Below are 18,083 nucleotides of genomic sequence, written 5' to 3' on the forward strand. Positions count from 1 at the left end.
GGCTCTGAGGGGAGAAGCCCCCCGGCTACAGCCCGCGCACCCACCTGCCCCAGACACTTGCATGTCAGCAGCAGTTTCTCTTCCTGAGTGTGCTGGTGCCTCCTTGAGTCATCACAGCGCCGGGGCCATGGGATTAATTCTGCTGAGGGAGGGCACTGGCTCTGGGCTGCTGTCCTGGAGCAACAGCCCCGATCCAAACCCCTGAGTGGAACAACCGCGTGCAGCGCGTCTCCCCGGAAGGCCCCGCTCCCTCCCTGAGTATTTGGGTTAGGCATGCGGATGCCTTGTGCCTGGTTTTCCCTTTTCCTGCTTGCTTGGAACTTCATTATTAATTAATGAGGTCTTTCCATTCTTGGCAACCTCTCGAGCTTGGAGAAGGTTTCATGCATCACACGGGGCCTCTGACAGTGGTTAAAGTAGGGAGCTGAGGGTTCTCTCTGCTGTTTGCTGGCAGGGTGGCTCTGTGCACCATTCTGCCCCTGTTCTCTCCCCGCTCTGAGGCAGGAGAGCTTTGCTTCTGTAGTTGGGGTGTGCTTGTGGGGCCCGAGGGGAGTGTTCTGGTAGCAGAGTGTAGGTGGGGCAGGACTGGTTCAAATTCCCCCTGGAGATGGGAGCAGGTCTGGGTCTCCGTTTGGGTGTACACACAGCACCAGTCTGGCTTCCTCCCCCCATCATCCTCCTTGGCCTCAGCCAGTCCCAGCTTCAGCTGTTGAGGTTGTTTCTCTTCTCCACCCGCCTCCACATCTGCATCACTTAACTGGCTTGACACATTTTCCTTAATGCTGCCTAAATAATTCACCTTGACTAAGAGCAAACAGCGGGGCTGGGCCCCGAAGAAGCTCTCTGTGAATGCCAAGTGGTTGGAAGGTATCTGGGCAGTGGCCCCCGGGGGGGGGGGCTTGCAGGGTGCAGACCCCACTTGGAGCTCAGCAGTGGTTGCAGAGCAAGCCTGCATATCCTCCCCTTCTGTCACCTGTGTCCCAAGAGGGCAGGGATCCTGCTTTGTAAAGCCAAGGTGCTCCACACTAAGAGGATCAGGTTCCTTAAGGGGTTCTGAAAATCCCTGGGATTTTGTTTTTTAAATGGAGAAAACCAAGTCCACTTAGATTAGGCTGGTGTTATCTCCTTCCCATGGCACCTGCCTACCCCTGCTTCCCCCTTTAGCCTGCAGCATTGGGCTGATGGATGGCTGCTCCCCTGCTGCTCTATCTATTTCATCAACTTTCATGTTCTTGCACCAAAAATTCTGAGTGAGTAGGAACTCAGTGAGCTGCCTGCTTCTCCTGGTATAAAACATTAAACCAAATCCTTCAGTGCTTGGTTCCTGCTCTTGGTTTGTGCTTGTGCAGAGCTGGTGCTGTAGCTGTTGCACGCTGAGGACAGAGCCCCGTGTCCACAGAGGAGAGGATTGCTCTGTCAGCCTTTCTCTTCCTTCATCTTGCTCTTCCTGCTTCACCAACCCTCAGAGCTGGAAATCCTGGAATAGGAAACGGATTGAAATCTGTATATGGAGCCTGGTGTGCAGCTCGACCCTGGGCATCCAGCCAGCATGCTGGTGCCAGCTCTGCCTTGCTCAAGTGGCACCTCCTGGTGACACTGCTGCCTCTCCTCAGGTCCATCAGGGGTCTGACCTCAGGCAAGGGAAACGGCTCTGGTGCCTAAGACAGCTCCAAGGAGTGGAAAACAGATCGGCTGCTTCTCCGTGGTGCATTGTTAAAGGTTTCACCTCCCCCAAAATGACACATTGCGAGCAAAAATAAAACAAGACAGAACACACAGACCCACCCACACCATCCCCACCACCCGGCAGCCAAGTGCACGCAGAGCTAAACCCTGCTTTAAGTCTGATGCTTTTTCACTCTCCCTCTCCTCAACCTTGTCACCACCTCCCCCCGCCCAGTGGGTGCTTGGGGGTCCCGGCAAAGTGACCACAGCACCAGAGCCACTCTGCTGTCACCGGGCTGCCGGGAGGAATCACCCACACCACGCTGCAGCCAACCTCAAGCTTCACCTAGTGGGCCTGGGGACAGATTTGTCTCCCAGCAATGGTACTGAGGCAGGGACTTGCCTTGCCTGCTGAACAGTGGTGCTGTGGAAACAACACGAGGGGCAGTTTTGGCCAGGGAGCCACCTGGGTGGTGGCACAGCTCATCCGGAGCTGGGGCTGTCTCCTGGGGCCAGCAAGGGAAACTGCCTCCCAGCCAAGGAGCTGGGTCCAATTTCCTGAGTGCCGCCAGCATGAAGGGTGGCATGTGCTAAGCACAGTTGGAGCAAGGGAGAATCTGGTTGGAAAACCTCCAGGAAAGGCAGAATTGCTCCAGAAGATGGTGGAGCTGTCAGCTGCTTGTCAGAGGTGCCTAACAAGGCTGAGGCCTGCATTTACTACCCCAAATCCTCATTTCCTCAAGAGCAGGTGGTTCAACTAGGAAGGGAGTTTACTGAGTACCTTGTGAGTCTCCCCCCTGATCCTGTTCTGGGGTACAAAGTCACCCCATTGATTTCGTATCCCAGGGATCTGAATGTCAGGAGCAGAGCTGGGTGGCAGTGCTCTGTTGGAAGGCTCAGGGCTGGCAGTTTGGGTGCCTTACCCCTGGGACAGCAGCCATGGGTGAAGGGAGGTTTAGGGACAAGGGGAAACATCTCCAGCTGAGCATGGGATGGTTTGGCTGGGACGGGTCTCCTGGCAAGCCCAGGGCTGTGAGGACAAGGCAGGGGGGCAGAGCCATCCCCAGCAGCCTGTGCACAGCACAGGGGTGGCTGTGAGACATCCCCAGCACTGCCTCAGTCAGGGCATGGAGAGAGCAAGGACAGAGCTGTCTCAGGGTGGGGGGTGGTCAGGGCTGGGGGGAGGCAGCTGCTGCTTCTTCACTCAAAGAGAAGTTCAGCAGAGTCACTTCAGAACAAGTTCTGTCTCAGCTTCTCTGTGGATGTCACCCACTGAACACCGAGTGCTCCCAGGGCTGCTGTGAAGCCACTGATGCCCTCGCAGGTCAGTGACATGGTGCTCAGTGAGCTCTTGGGAGGGCTGAAACATCCAGGACCTGACTGGGGTCTGCTCAGAACCAGCACTTGATTCCCAAGGGAGAGGAGACACGTCAAGGACAGACTTGGTGGCTGTGTGGCAGCAAACGACTGCCCCAGGATCCTGTTTAGGTCCTTTTTATCTGTGCTGTGGCCCTGAGGTGTTTGCTGCCTTTCTGCTGCTGGGTCTTCTCCCATCTCTGGTGCTCTGTGTCTGCCCCAGCCCCAGCAGGAGCTCCCTCCTTGCCCTTTGAGCTGGTCTGGGGAAGGCTGGGAGGGGAACAGCCTGGAAGTAAACAGCCATGAGAAGGAAACACTCTCTTAGGGGGAAAAAATGCCAGCAAGTTCTAAGCCCCAGTCAGGCTGTGCTGTGATGGATTGTGTGGCCTGAGGGAACTGGGGCAGGAGCCTCACAGAGCTGCACAGTGCCAGGGCAAACCCCACCATGGGGACACGTCCCGTGAAGGGACAGAGCTGCCCCAGGTGATGTCACCCAGGAGAGAAGTGTCCCTGCTCCAGCTGGGGTTCCTGCAGGGACAACTGTGCCCTGGGAATGGTGAGGACCTGGGGACACAAGACAATCCTTGGGGATGTCTCCCCAGTGCAATGCTGCCTCATTGCAGCCCCTTTGCTTCCCACAGGATGAGCAAGGGGCCCCACAGACCCCCATGGCCCCACAGTCCCCCATAGCCCCACAGACCCCCATGGCCCTGCAGTCCCCCATGGCCCCACAGACCCCCATGGCCCCACAGTCCCCTATGGCCCCACAGACCCCCATGGCCCCACAGTCCCCTATGGCCCCATAGACCCCCATGGCCCTGCAGTCCCCCATGGCCCCACAGTCCCCTATGGCCCCACAGACCCCCATGGCCCCACAGTCCCCTATGGCCCCATAGACCCCCATGGCCCCACAGTCCCCTATGGCCCACAAACCCCATGGCCCTACAGACCCCCATGGCCCCACAGACCCCCATGGCCCCACAGTCCCCTATGGCCCCACAGTCCCCTGTGGCCCTGCAGACCCCCATGGCCCCACACTGTCTCCCCTCTCATCCTCCTGCCTGTTCAACTCCCCCAGTCCGGGGGTGGTTGGGAAACCGACAGCTGGAGCCACCGTGTGCCAGTGCCGGATCGGTGCTGCCATGCCAACCCCGTTGCCATGGCAATGGGCACCCAATGGGTGACCAATGCCAACCCCGTTGCCATGGCAATGAGCACCCAATGGGCGACCGACAGGCAAGGCCGAGGTGCCCGAAGTGATGCATGAGGTGCTCTCTGAAATCACCAACCTGAGGCTGGGAGCTGCTCCTGGTCCTGGTACTGCCCAGGGACTGAGATCAGAACCCCCCAGGGTAAAACCCTCCCAAGCCATCCAGAAGAAGGTTAGAAATGGGGGGGAGTGTGCACAGAGCTCTTCTGACAGCTCCCTCCGACCGGCTTAGGATCTAATTTCATTAAAATTGATGGATTTTACGTAATCTCCCCCGGGCCTGGGCTGTGGGATCTGCCCTTGCCTGCTGCTGGGAGGGCCCCTTGGTGTGGGGCTACCATGGAGGCAGTGGGGTGCAGGGGACATGATCCCCAAGGGCACTTCTCACCAGCCCCCCCTTATGTAACTTGCTGCAGCCCTGTGTTTATGTGACTGGAGTGGGGACCAGGTGTGTATCAAACATTTTTAAATAACTGCCTCTTGTTAGCCCCACAGCTATCTTTAGAGGTTTTATTTTATTTGTAAACCCTTTGAGAGGTCTTGATGGGGGGGACCTCAGCCTGCCACCGGTTTGAAGGGCCAGGAGTGTGATGGAGGTCTCCTTCCTTGGCATGAGACACTGCACGGGTTGTTATTTATTGATCTGATAAATCCCATCCTACCCTCTCAGCCACCTACTCATCCTTGTCCTGAGATCTCCACAGCTGGGTTTCTCAGACATGCCAAAATCGAGGGGAGGACAGCAACCAGCTCTGTTCTCATGGTGAACCCATGGCCCATCACCTCTGCAGCAGACGGAAGGCAGCAGATACCCTCTGGTGTGTGACAGTCTCCTGCCCCAGTGTCCCAGGCATGGTGGGCACAGCAGGGAGGGGAAGAGGAGCTCTGTGCTGGCACAGTTACCAGGAAGGTGCTGGGGACCAGCTCTGCACCTTCTGAGCAGCCAAATGATCAGGTGTCTCAGTAGCTGTCCTGTCAGCATCCTACCCTCAGCTGGGGCAGAGGGAGAAGGGTGTGCAAGTCACCTGCAGGTGGCCCGGGTCCTTCAGCCTCCTGGGACTGCCCACTGCACCTTCCCTGAGCAGTGAGGAAGCGACCAGGCACTGTCCTGAGGCATTGAGCCTGCTGGCAGGATGGTGGAGCTGCTCCTTGCACCCTGCTCAAAGGTTTCCTCTGCCTTAGATCTCACCAACACTTATCCCTTCTCTTCCCCCCCCAAGGAAACAGGAGCAGTTCCAGACCAACCCTGACAGCTACAACGGAGCCGTACGAGAGAATTATGCCTGGTCCCAAGACTACAGTGACCTGGAGATCAAAGTGCCTGTGCCCCAGCACATCCTGAAAGGCAAACAGGTGAAATGGGGTTGAACATGAGCCTTCCAGCATTGCCCTGTCCCTCAGCTTGTTCAGGTTTCCCAGGGAGCGGGAGGGCTCCTGTCCTTCACATTCAAGGAGCCAGGACATAGTTGTGGCCCCTTCTCTGGTGCTGGGTGTGTGGGGACACAAGTCACAGCTTGGCAACGTTTGTGTTGTGCCTGCAGTGTCCTGTGGGGTTCCCTGGAACCTCTTGGCACTTCTGCCATTTTTCTCTCTACTTCCACTGACTGCAAACTTGCAGTTGGGTTTCTGAGCCTGGCTGGGCATGGACACTGCTTCCCTCTGGCTTGGGGTTTGTCCTGCCTTTTGTTTGCGAGTGGGAAATAAAGGAATGGCCCCTCTGACACTCAGGAACTGGAGCAGGCACGGCCCCCAGATGACTCAACATTCTCTGGGTGGAAGGGAGGTGGGCTGGGGTGCACACTGGGTGGCTGGCATGGGCTGCCTGCATGGGCAGAGTGGTCTCAGCTCCCTCCCTGGCTCAGGCAGGAGCTTCTCCTTTGTTTTCCTTTCCTGAGGGACTCAATTTGAGTGTGCCCAGGACTGGTCTTAGTTGGACCCAAAAGGTTGAACTCTCCTGTCTCCCCAGTGCTGCCCTCCCTACATTGATCCTGTATTTTTCCATTTGGGAAGTCAGTGCTCCCCTTCCTCTCCTCTCCTGCTTCCAGGGTGGCTGAAATGAGCTTGCCTGGGTTTGTTCACCAGCTCCAACCTACACAACTCCTGATCATGCCAAAAGTGTGTAATTGGCAGCAGCAACCTGGACTTGAGGGGTGAGGGAGCCATGGGCACAGCAGGGGACCAGGAAATTCACTTCCCCCAGTGGGTCTCTCCAACAAATCCAGGCTGTTCCTTGGAAGGATTCAGGGGCATCCAGATAGATGTTCCATCCCTCTGCTTTGTGTTGTGGTCACGATGCCTCTCCCTGCCCAGGGAGGTGCCCTCTGTGCCACAAACTGTGTCCTTGCCAAAAAAAATAGAAGCATCGGGCTTTGTGCAGCCCATCCTTTGCCACTCAGGAGTACAAGGACCTTGCAGGTGCTCAGAGGAGGCAGGACAGGGCCTTTCCAGTCTCAAGGCTGTACTGTTGCTGCGGGGTGGTTATCAGGGCAGCTCCTGCCCACACAGTTGCCTGTGGCACAGCTCTGCCTGCCCTGCATCCAGTTTTTGCATTGCCTTCCCAGGACAAGCACTTGTTCAGCTGTCAGACTTCTCCTTGCAAGGCATCTCCTGGTTATCTGGTTCCTACATCCCTCTTGGGGCTCCTCTTGGCCAAGACAATTTTTCAGTTTAAAGTGATTCTTTTTCAGCCTCTGGAAGCAGAGAGGTTGGGTCAGGGGCCAAAGCAGGACAGTTTGGAGCCATTTTAAAGCTTGATAGACTTGAGGATATGTTGTTGATGGATTCCTGCAAAAGAGAAGTGTTCTGCATTCACCATGAAGCTTCATCTTTTTCAAAGATTACCAGGTTTTTTTGGCTTCTACCTGCCAAGGTGAGATTAAAAATGTCCCCTTTTTGGCTGTTGGGCTCAGAGCATGCCCAGCTCTAATACTGCTCAAAATCTCTCTTAAAACACTTTTTTGAGTTCAGGCTGTTGATGTGAAACATTTTTGCTCAGGTGAGCTTCAGGTTTCCTTGTATGGAGCTCAAAAAAGTGTCCATGGAGCAGGAAAGGGGTGATGGGGTGGGTGGGAACATCTTCCTCTGAGGTCTCCACCTCTCTGATCCACTTACAGGGCCCATGGACCCGAGCACTGTAATTGAGATAATGACACCAATCCTCTCTCTCTTCTTCTGGCTGGGAGGAGAGGAGCCAGGTCCCTGCGTGGATTTGCTTGTTTGATTCACGTGGGTGGGTGTGGGTGTCTCAGTGTGCACAGAATTCCTGCAGTGGGGAGCTGGAGCCGAGCCATGGGCTGGGGAGCACAGGGGTTCTGGCACAACCCAGGTTTGCCAGCTCTGCAGGATGGTGCTGATGGCAAGGACAGCAGAGAAAGAGCAGCCCCTCAGAGGGCCCAGCCACAGTCCCTGAGATGCTGAGCACAGGTGGGTTTTGCACCAAGATACCCAAGAAGGGGCTGCTGCCCACCCCTGCCTCCAGCAGGCACTGCCATGGGGCTCTCTGGTGGTGTGTGCTGTGCTCCTGTCCCCTGTCCCCACTCCTGGTGGGACCAGAGGGGCTGCAGGCAGAGGCAGATGCTGCCATGGTGTCTCACACTTGCTGGTTGTGCAGCCCAGGGTGGATCTTTCTCTGGGATCTCTTCTTCTATTGGGGTTCCTTTGCTCTCTTTCCTGACACCCTGCTGGTCCCAGGGCCACCAGCTGTGTCCCTCAGCCCCACCAGCAGTCCTGTGCATCCACCTCAGAATAAACCACCTCATATTTGATTGGTCTTGTTCCTGTGCTTCCCACAGCCACCATGCTGCATCTCTGTCTTCCCTATCTCCAGTCTCCCTGGCCCTCCACGCCCCAAAGCAGCCCCTCAAGAAGGCAACTTGGCAGTCACCTTATTTTTTTCTCCTTGCCCCTTCCTGTGCCATGCTGAGTGCCTGGGGAGCAGGGCAGTTGGTGGTGAGCAGAGCCTCATTCCCACACCACCCCTTATCCCTGTGCTGAAGGCCTCCCTGGTCCATGGCACAGCCTCCTCGGAGATGTTTCCCATCCAGGAGGAGCTGCCTGGGGAAAGCCAGGTCTCCTCTCCCCTCTGGCAGAACTGGAGCTGGCATCCCTTCCCTGCTCCCCTGTCACCGTGGTCCTGCTCCCATTGGCATCTTGCAGCTCCAGGGCTGTCAGAGGTTTGGGGACTTTCCCTGGGTGCCATGGATCAGCCACAGCTGCAGTGCCCTCCCTGGCTGGAGCAGCTTTGCCCAGCTCCTGCCTGCGTGGAGCTAGTGAGCTGCTGGAGATCTCCTAGGTAATGGATAATGGAATAACATTTCAAATGAGATCTGCAGAGCAGGAGGATGATCTGGAGGAACTCTGGGAGAGAATGCAGGCACAGCTCACTGCAGTCTCCTCCTTTTGGGCCAGGGATGGGGCAGTGCTGGGGCCACAAACCTGCTCCTTCCCAGCCAGGTCCTCCCCGAGCCCCCCAGCTGGGGCTCTGCTGGCAGCAGCTCAGGCAGAGGGGGGAAGGAGGGAGCAGATGGTCTCTCCAGACACCAAGGGTACCACGTGCCATGCTGCAAGGCTGCAGCCTGCCTCCATCTCCCTGGGGACAGCCATGTCACCTCCATGGCAGGTGAGAGCAGGGTTCCCCATATGGCTGCTGCTGTGTAGCAGGGGCTGAGCCCACTGCTGGGGATGGAGCTGCCTCCTCCCCTCCTCCCCTCATCCCTGTAGTGGGGAGCAGGGAGCTGTGCTCAGCATCTGTCCCTCCCACCTGAGGGGAGGGCTGAGCCCAGCCCAGCACTGGCTCAGCAGTGAACACAGATCCAGGCCCCCCCTGCTCAGTGCAGTGCTGCTGCAGCTCTGCCCCGTGTGGGAACTCAGATTACTCCCACTCAGTGTGGAAGTGCTCAAAAGGACACATGGCTGTGCCCAGCTCAGCACAGTGCCAGCCAGGCACCCACTCTGCTCTCACAGCTCTGTCACAGCAAGGGGGCTTCTGACCTGCATGGAGGAGGCCTGAAGCATTGCTGGGTTCCTCTGTGGGGAAACTGAGGCATGGGGCAGTCGCAGTGGTGGAATCAGCTGCCTCAGATCCTCCTAGGGCTCTGTCTGCTGGGCCCTGCTGCCTTTCATTCTCTGTAGAGGTTTCCTTTCTCCTCCAAGGTGTTGTGATTTGCTCTGAAGCTGCAGTGAGATTCTCACCCTCCCGCTCCCTCCCAGTCTGAGAGCTCTTCTCTCTCTCATCCCCAGTGAGTGTAGTTGACACCACACCCCAAGGAGCACAGCAAGAGGGAAAGCAGGAACTTCCTTAATTGTTTTCTCTCTCTCTCTCTGGGTTTCCAGGTGTCTGTGGACATCAGCAGCAGCAGGATTCGTGTGGCAGTGCTGGAGGGAAGCAGCCAGCGCATCCTCATGGAAGGGAAACTCACTCACAAGATCAACACGGAGAGTTCCCTTTGGAGCCTTGAGCCAGGGAAGTGCATTTTGGTAAGGGCCAGAAGCATCTCTGCTGGGCTTGACCTTGAAAACTGGAGCAGCTGGAAGCTGGAGACAGATCTGGATGTGTCTGGCTCTCCCCACTGAGCATCCATCTCACTTTGCCATCGTCTGTGTCTCTGCCCTCCCTCCAGCTCCTGAGCTGCCACTCTGGGTGAGCAGCTGCAGTGTGGCAAGGTGCTGGCAGAGCAGCACATCCCTGGGGACAGGCAAGGGGCATCTCCAAGCTCGAGCTGCGGGTGGTGGGAGCACATCCATGACCTAGAAGTGGTTCCTTTCCCCTCATCCTGGCACTCGGGGGCTGCTGGTGCAGAGACACTGCACCACTGTGCTGTCATGCTGTCCTTAACAGTTTTGTCCTCTGCCTCTCCTGGCCCTGCTCCTGCCCCAGCATCCCAGCAGGGCCTGTTCCCTGCTGTTCATTTCTCTCTTGCCTCAGTTTTCTTGTTGAGTTTGCAGCAACCACTGGGGATACTTCTCCGTTTGCCAGCAGACACCGTAACTTGCTGGGTGCCTGATGCCCCTGTGCCCAAATTCTTCCCTCTCAAGGTGATTTGGGGGCTGCTGCTGCCCAACATTGTGTTGCCAGGGGGGTCCCAGCCTGGACATTAGTTTTGATTGAGCTCCAGATGGCCAGGCTGAGGGTGGAAGCTCTGCTCTGCTGGGCTGTGTCCACAGTTCAAGCTGTAACCAAATGTCAAAGAGTTCCCAAACTCCTGTGTGAATTTTGGGGCCAGGATTGTGCTGGGAGTGGGGTTTTACTGTGGCCATCTTTGCCCTTTCCTTCCACCCAGAGGCTTTCCCAGGTCTGTTTCAGGAGCTCACCAGGCTGCCATGAGCCCCAGGAGGGGATTCCAGCTTCTGGCTCAGCAGGGGTCCCTGGGCAGGGAGGGTGCTGGCTCCAAGCCTTCCACCCCATGTCATGGGGGGCAGCAGTCAGGCCCCCAAAGCCAAGCCACCTCAGCAGGGAATTGTGTGGGGAGGCTGCCCAGGCACCCTCTGACCTTCATAGCTCTGTGCTGATATATCCCAGGCTGACAGACTGCTGCCAAAAGGGGGAGGTTCCTGCAGGAGAGAGGAGCTTCTCCTGACTCTGTTAGGTTGTTGGAAGGATTTAAAAGGGAGGCAATGGCGTTGTTAAGATGCATCTTTAAAATGTCCTTAAGCTTCTTGAAAATTAGGTGGTCTGGGAAGAGAAACAGTCCCAGGAAAGAGTGAACCCATTCAGGAGGAGGTGGCCCAGTGGTTGGCTACTCTGTGGCAGGGATGGGAGTCCCTGGTGGTGTTCCCAGGATCAGCAAAGGGTGGGAATGTTTGTGGGACGGTGTGGGTGGAGTGGGACCCAGGGCCCAGCACAGGAGCCGTTCTGTTACCTCCAACCCTGGAGCTGGGTCTTGCTTTGAGTCAGCATGAGTACAGGGGTATGGTGAGCTCCAGCTGGCAGCCAACATGTTGATGGTGGGATGAAGTTTTGCTTGAAGAATTGTAAGATAACTGGAGCAGAGTGGGAACTGGGCAGAGATTCTCACCCGAGAGCATCTCCTTTTTCCATGTGTGGAGTAGCCAGAAGTGGCTGGTGAGTCCTCCCAATTCATTCATCAGGAGGGATGCAGCCATGTGCTGGTGGGTTGGGTTGAATGCTGATGGGGCACACGAGCCCTTTCTGTACCTGGGTTTGTGCATCCACACGTTGCCCAGCTTCTCATGGGTCTTCAACCCAACATGCCACCAGATATCACCTAGCTTCCCTCCCCCAAACCAAAACCAAACTCTTCAAACTCACCTGGTGATGGCACTGGAGTTGTCCAAGGAGATGCTGGCCACCTTGGTTGCAGTTTTGGGCAACTGGTGGCTCTGTCTGGAGGAAATGCTGTGTGTGTGCTCGTGTTCTTACGGTCTGTGAGTTGAGGCAACCTCTGTGGGCAGAGCTTGATCCTCTGCCACTTGGTCTTGTCCATCTGGGAGAGTCCTGGTTCTTTGCAGAGAAGCCCTTGGATGCTGTGTGCTCTTGCAGGACATCAAGGATCATCAAGATCCTTGTGCTCTCCGGGTTGCTGTTACAGCTGCCTTTCACCCTGGGCTTTCCTTGCCAACTACTCGTACCTTCTGGGACTGCTGGTTACAGGCTCCCATTAACTGTCTGCATTCTCTCCCTGGAGCTTGATGTAAGAAGGTTAATTTACCTTAGAAGCCCTCCAGGCACTGCTTTCCTCCTCCCATCTGGGGTTCTGATCTATTTGTCCTGTTCACAACACTCCTGCTCACCCTCCGGCAGCCCCAGCACTCCCCTGGGACCTCTCAGCCTTTCCCTCCTGCTCTGTGTCCTCCTCCCTCCCAGACCCTGTCCCATCCTTTGGCACTTCTGGGTCACACAACACCAGTTCAGACTGAGCACGCTGCCCATGGCCCCCATGCATGGCCAGGGCTCTGTCCACACTTCCTTCTGCTCAGGATCATGTACCAGGATCGTGCTCCTTGCCTGTGCTGAAGCTCTGCTCCTGGGTGTCATCCCTGTGCTCTCCCCTCTCTGTCACACCCTCTTGCTTGTCAAAAGTGAGATTAAAATAACTTTGCATGAGCTGTTTTTAGAAATCTCCACTGTGTGTTGTGCACAACACGTTTTGGGATTATTTTTCTTGTTGAGGATTTTTTCCCCCATTCCCTCTATTTTTTTCCTTCTCTCCAGCATTTGTTATCCACGCTTAGGCTTTTGTCACCAAGTCCTGCCTTGAACTGCTATTACAGTCTTGGGCTTGTCATCTTGTGAGCCACCAGGCCAAGTGAATAGCAATCCATGGTGCTGTCCCTGCACTGTGCCCTCCACATGCTGCTGGAATCATTGCCTGCTGCCTCCTCTGCACTCCTAAACATCTGCCACTGACTTTCAGGGTGCTGGCTGCTGTTCCAGAAGGAAGGCAGGTGGTGAGGGGTTGTTTTCCCAAGGCCTACTTTATCCCTTGGCAGCATCTCTCCAGCTCTGACAAGGTATTCAGGATCTGAGGAGAAACCTCGTGCTGTGGCAGAGCTCAGCACCAGCAGCAAAGGGCTGTGACCCTTTGGAGATCTGACATGACAGCAGCTAGGATGTCTTCCCTCCAACCCTCTCTCTCATCTCCCTGTTTCTCTGCATCCCAAAAGACTCAGTTTTTACCCCTTTCAGATGTGGGTGAAGAATCTTCCTACAGGCCAGGAGGTCCTTTGGGACACAGCATCCTAAAAAGCAGAACTGAAATCTGAGTGAGAACCTGGGACCCGTTTCCTCCTCTGGTAAATGGCCACTTGCATTTCCAGGACTTGGAGGATTGGCCTGAGCTGTCAGTGGGGAAATTTGTTTTGGCAATTTCAAGTGCAGGCAATGCTTTTGCTTTGTCTCAAAGGGAGAAACTTAACCAGGATTTGTCCTTGTGAGAAATATCCTGCTCCCTCCTAGAGCTCCCCGGGTTCCCAGGGGAGTCTGCAGCCTCACAGCTGTTGGGCAAACCCCAGAGCTTCTCTCCTTGCCAGGGTGGGGGCTGGCACTTGCAGGGCATCACCCTGCCTAGGCTGAGACCAAGCAGTGTCCAAGGTCCTTCAGCTCTCCCTCACCTCCACCTTCTCACACCCAAGCACCCAGTGAGGCCCCATCCTCCCAAGCCCAACCAAGCTCCAGGATGAACTGGTGACCATCACCCAAGAAGTGTCCAAGAACCAACATGAGCCTGTGCTCCCTATTCTGGAAGCCAGACCTGCCCCTGGCAAGCAGCTCCATCACCTATTCCAAACTCCAAAAGCCCAAACTCAAAGTGACAGAGAGCTTTGCCCCAGCATTTTGGAGACTGTCATTGGAAAGGGGGGCTCCCACCTCGGAGCAAGTCCCTCTTCCCTGTCTCTCCCTGGAATGAAGGGGGATGAGCACATTCCCCCGTGCAGGCTGCAGAGGTTAATTAATTATTGTTTGCAAAGCACTCAGGGCTGTAGCGATGCATGCTGCTGAAAAGCTGGCAAGGAAATGAATAATTCTGTCCTCCCAGCAGGGTGGGAAACCGTATGAGCTAAATAAAGCAAGGGCCACGCATGGGGCAGGCAGGAGGGAAGGATCCCAGGGCTGGCACCACCTTTCCCTGGGGCTGGTCTGCAGACCAGGAGGGTTCCCTTCTTTCCACCTGGGTGTCCTGGGGGCAGTGGTGGATCTTCAGGGGAGGAAGGGGGTTTGGTAGAGAAGGGAATGAGATTTCTTTCCCCTGGTGCTCTGGGATGGAGGTGCTGTGTTGCCTGAGAAGCCCCAAATCCATCTGGCTTGTTTGTCCCTCTGCTGCCAGCCTGGTTCTGGTGGGAACGGCAGTGTCGTGACAGACACTGTCACCAAGGAAGGTCACACACCTCAACGGCAGCACCGTGGGGGATGTTCCTTTGGTTCCAAACCCAGTGGAGCAGCAGCCAGCCTGCAGGGCACTCCCCCAGCAGCAGGAGCTCCTCTTGCTGGCCGAGGACATGGTGCTCACAGGGGATCTCACTGCTCCCCTCCCACCCGAGGTTGGGAAGCCCATGAATGAGCGCTCAGCAACTCTTCCTCCTCTGGAAAGTGGAACTGTGCAATTAAAAGGAGAACAAGCATGCTTGTCTAGCTGGAAAACCTAACGCCTTCCCAAGCTGTAATATTTTACCATCTCTGCTCTCCCAGAAGTATTAAGCCCTAGCCACCCCCTCCCGTATTAATTGGTTCCTTTTCTTTGCACTGGAGAGAAACTCCCAGCTCCGTAACTTTAATGGCTGCCCATGTTTTCCCCTCCAGAGCTGTTAAGCTTCCAGGGAGGTTTGAGTAAATTGTATTGTCTGTCTTTATTTATGATTTTGCAGAGAGGCCAACAAACACCGTAAATCTTCCCTGCTGCTAGGATTATTGCTAAAATAATAACAGGAGAAAGAAGCCCACCCTTCCTGGGAAAACATAAAGCAAGTCAGGGTTCCTGATGTGGGATGTCCCTGGTGTGGGATGTCCCTGGTGTGGGATGTCCCTGGTGTAGGATGTCCCACATTGGGCTCCAAGCAAGGACCCCCCAAGCAGAGCATTGGCTGAGGATTTCTGGAGCTCTGCTGCCCAGCCTGGATGCTGGAGCTGGGGGTGCAAAGGGCTGAGGTGGAGCTGAGCAGAGCTCTTGTGGGAGGGATGAGCATTTCCCCCTCTGCCAGCCCTGGGGAGGACCTGGGGTTCCACTGGCAATGAGTGGGACCTCTGCCCATCAGATGGGCATGGGCGAGCTTCTGGCATTGCTGCCACCAAGGTGTGGGGCAGGCAGGGGATCCCACGTGCCAAGGACAGGACTGGGGCTCCTCTCCCTGCTGTGCTCTGACCATTCACCTTGTCCCCAGATCAACCTGAACAAAGGGGATGAGTACTGGTGGAATGCCATCCTGGAGGGTGAGGAGCAAATTGACATCGACAAGATCAACAAGGAGCGCTCCATGGCCACCGTGGACGAGGAGGAGCACGCGGTGCTGGACCGCCTCACCTTCGACTACCACCAGAAGCTGCAGGGCAAGCCCCAGAGCCACGAGCTGGTAGGTCTGGGCCACCAAGTGCCACCAGCACACACTCTCTGAGTCCTATCTCCAGTAAAGGAGGGAAGCTCTGGCTCCTCCTTACCCAGTGTCCCCTCACCCCTCAATGCATCACAGAACGACAAGTTGGGAAGGACCACAAGAATCATCTAGGCCAACCTCTCTAGGTAGGAATACAGATTAGAGGAGAGGGCCCAGCACCTTGTTGAGATGGGTCTTAAAAGTGTCCAGTGTTGGGGAATCCACCACTTCCCTGGGGACATTATCCCAGCATCCAGCTTTTCTCAGTGAAAAATTTTCTTCTGGTGTCCAGTCAGGATCTCCCCAGGAGTAACTTGCACCAATCACCCCTCCTCTTCTCCATGTGACTCCTTGTGAAAAGGGAGTCTCCATCTTCTTGGTAGCCATCCTTCAAGGCATGGAACAGTACTTATGAGCACAGCAACAACAAAGGAATGTTTAGTGAGTCTGACGTTCTGCTAATACCAATCTTCTGCCCACGTGATCCCATCATTCCCCTTCCTGGCACTGCAGCAAAGCCCAATTAGCCCAGAACCCCTGCTCCAGGATAGACCCACACAGTTCCAGGTTCATAGAAGACTGGTTTGGGTTGGAGGAACATTGAAGCTCCCCCAGTGCCCCCCCTGCCATGGTCAGGGACCCCTCCCCTAGCCCAGGGTGCTCCAAGCCCCATCCAACCTTCAACACTGCCAGGGATGGGGCAGCCACAGCTTCTGGGGGCAACCTGGGGCTCAGCACCCTCACACCAGAGAATTTCTCCCTCATTTCCAACCTCAATCTCCCCTCTCCCAGCTCCAAACCCTTCCCCCTCATCCCATCCCTCCAGGCCCTTGTCCCAAGTCCCTCCCCAGCTTTCCTGGAGCCCCTTCAGGCACTGGAAGGTGCTCTAAGGTCTCCCCATTGCAGCCTGAACACCCCAAACTCTCAGCCTGGCTCCATTGTCTACCAGACAGATGTCACTGGTGGTTGCTGGGCTATCACCCAGCCTAAATCTCCCCTCTTCCAGTTTAAAACCATTCCCCATCCTCCTGTTGCTACCTGCCCTTGTCAAAAGTCAGCCCCAAACATGCAGCCCCACCCCAGAGCTGCCCCTTTGCCCCCCATGGCTCCCTCTGAGAGGATGAGGTGTTTGTGCCCTTGGGGATGGGTGCTGCAGGGGGGGGTGCTGAGGCCCCCAGCCCCCAGGATGCCTGGGCAGCTGTGGGATGATCCTGAACCCTGGGCTGGGGTGGGTGGGGAGGACGAGGGGCAGGGGTGAGGCTGTGAGGGGAGGCCCAGGGGTCTGACCAGAGCCCTTGGCCTCTTTGCAGAAGGTGCATGAGATGCTGAAGAAGGGTTGGGACACCGAGGGCTCTCCTTTCCGTGGCCAGAAGTTCGACCCCTCCATGTTCAACATCTCCCCTGGTGCTGTGCAGTTTTGACAGGGGAGAAAAAAACAGCCGAGAAACGAAGAGGGGAGAGGAGAGGACAACCCCCCTGGGACCCTCACCTCCCAACGCTGACACCCAAATATGCCAACAGCACCTCCTGCCTTCACCCCCCAGCACTGGGCTGGGCAGGTGGTGGGTGCCCGGGGAAACCTGGTGGATGCAGATTTGCAGATTTCCAGTTTTCTGTCCCGTCACCACGGCAACCTGAGCAGCTGGGACCCTTCTCCTCTCCTCACCTCGCTGCCTTGGTTTCCAGGAGGTGCCAGAGCTCCTTGGGTGACAGAATTACTATTTTGGGTGGCTGAGGATGCTTCTTTTAGGGCTTTTTTGGGGTGCAGACTCCTCCCTGCCCCAGCACAGGGCAGCTTTGCCCCTCGCCAGCAGAGCTGTGCTCACCGCAGCTCTGTGGGTGAGTGGGGGGGTGAGCACCACCTCTGCTGTCCCCACCAGCTCCCCCTGACAAGGGCCTGTGCTGGGGTCTCCACTGGGTGCTGCCCCAGCCCCCTCCAGCACCGTGGGGGAGGGGGGGAATGTCTCCCGGGTTCATCCCCTTCCAGTCCATCTCTGGGGGGTGGTCCAAGGGGGCCCCCTCTCCCTCGGTGGTGGCCAGAGACCCCAGCCAACCTCTGGGGTTTGCTTCCCCCTTCCTTAGGGGTATGGGCAGCACTGTGGTGGGGAGAGGGGGTCCAGGCTGTCCACCAGCCCCCCCAGACCAGTGGCCAGCAGCTTCTGGGTTTCTCTGGCACTTTGGGGTCCAGGAGGCCCCTCCTTGAGCCCCTCCTTGAGCCATCCCGGGGTTTGTAGTGGCCCCCACCTGGGGCAGGTAGGCTGGGAGTCCCCAGCCATCACCCTGTGTCCCCCCCGTCTCCCCTGCACCTTGGTTTGCAATAAAGATGTCTCTCCAGCACAGGGCCTGCCAGTGATTCAGCACCACCCCCCGGGGGGGGCACACATGTACCCCGACCCCCCCCGACGCTCCCAACAGGGACACCCGAGGGGATGTCTGCGGGTGATCCTCATGTCTCCCACCTCGTGTGCTGGATTTTGGGGTCCTTTGTGGGGTGCACATGGGATCCACAGGGGGAAGGGGATGCATTTTGGGGTCCTTCAGGGTATGGATATGGGATCCCAGGGTGGCTTGGGGGTTGGATTTTGGGGTCTTTTGTGAAATGAATAGGGGATCCCAGCGAGGGAGGGCTAGAGTTTGGGGTACTGTGTGAGGGGGAGCTGGATTTGGTGAGGTGGGTGCTGGGTGCCTGGCAGCTTCTTTGGGGGTGCCAATCTCAGTGGGTCAGGACCCCATTGCTCCCCAACCTCCCTGTCCCCATGCTCCCCCCCCCCCCACGCATCTCCCCTGCCCCAGGCACCGGAACGTTCCC

The 18,083-nt window shown here is 56.7% G+C and overlaps 1 protein-coding gene across 2 annotated transcripts in view; it reads left to right on the forward strand.

Annotated features, from left to right (window-relative positions):
• The window catches only part of NUDCD3 (NudC domain containing 3), a 28,378-nt gene extending 10,767 nt beyond the window's left edge, over positions 1 to 17,611 (forward strand). The window contains exons 3-6 of one of the 2 annotated variants that reach the window (XM_030464090.1): positions 5,452 to 5,584; positions 9,563 to 9,706; positions 15,065 to 15,253; positions 16,585 to 17,611. In XM_030464090.1, coding sequence (XP_030319950.1) covers positions 5,452 to 5,584; positions 9,563 to 9,706; positions 15,065 to 15,253; positions 16,585 to 16,695 — 577 coding nt within the window. In that variant the 3' untranslated portion in view covers positions 16,696 to 17,611. The remainder of the gene's footprint in view (positions 1 to 5,451; positions 5,585 to 9,562; positions 9,707 to 15,064; positions 15,254 to 16,584) is intronic. The other variant, XM_030464091.1, reaches the window with a different exon arrangement.
• The last annotated feature ends 472 nt before the right edge of the window (positions 17,612 to 18,083 follow it).

This window comes from Calypte anna, chromosome 22, assembly GCF_003957555.1.
Source record: "Calypte anna isolate BGI_N300 chromosome 22, bCalAnn1_v1.p, whole genome shotgun sequence".
NCBI lineage: Eukaryota > Metazoa > Chordata > Aves > Apodiformes > Trochilidae > Calypte > Calypte anna.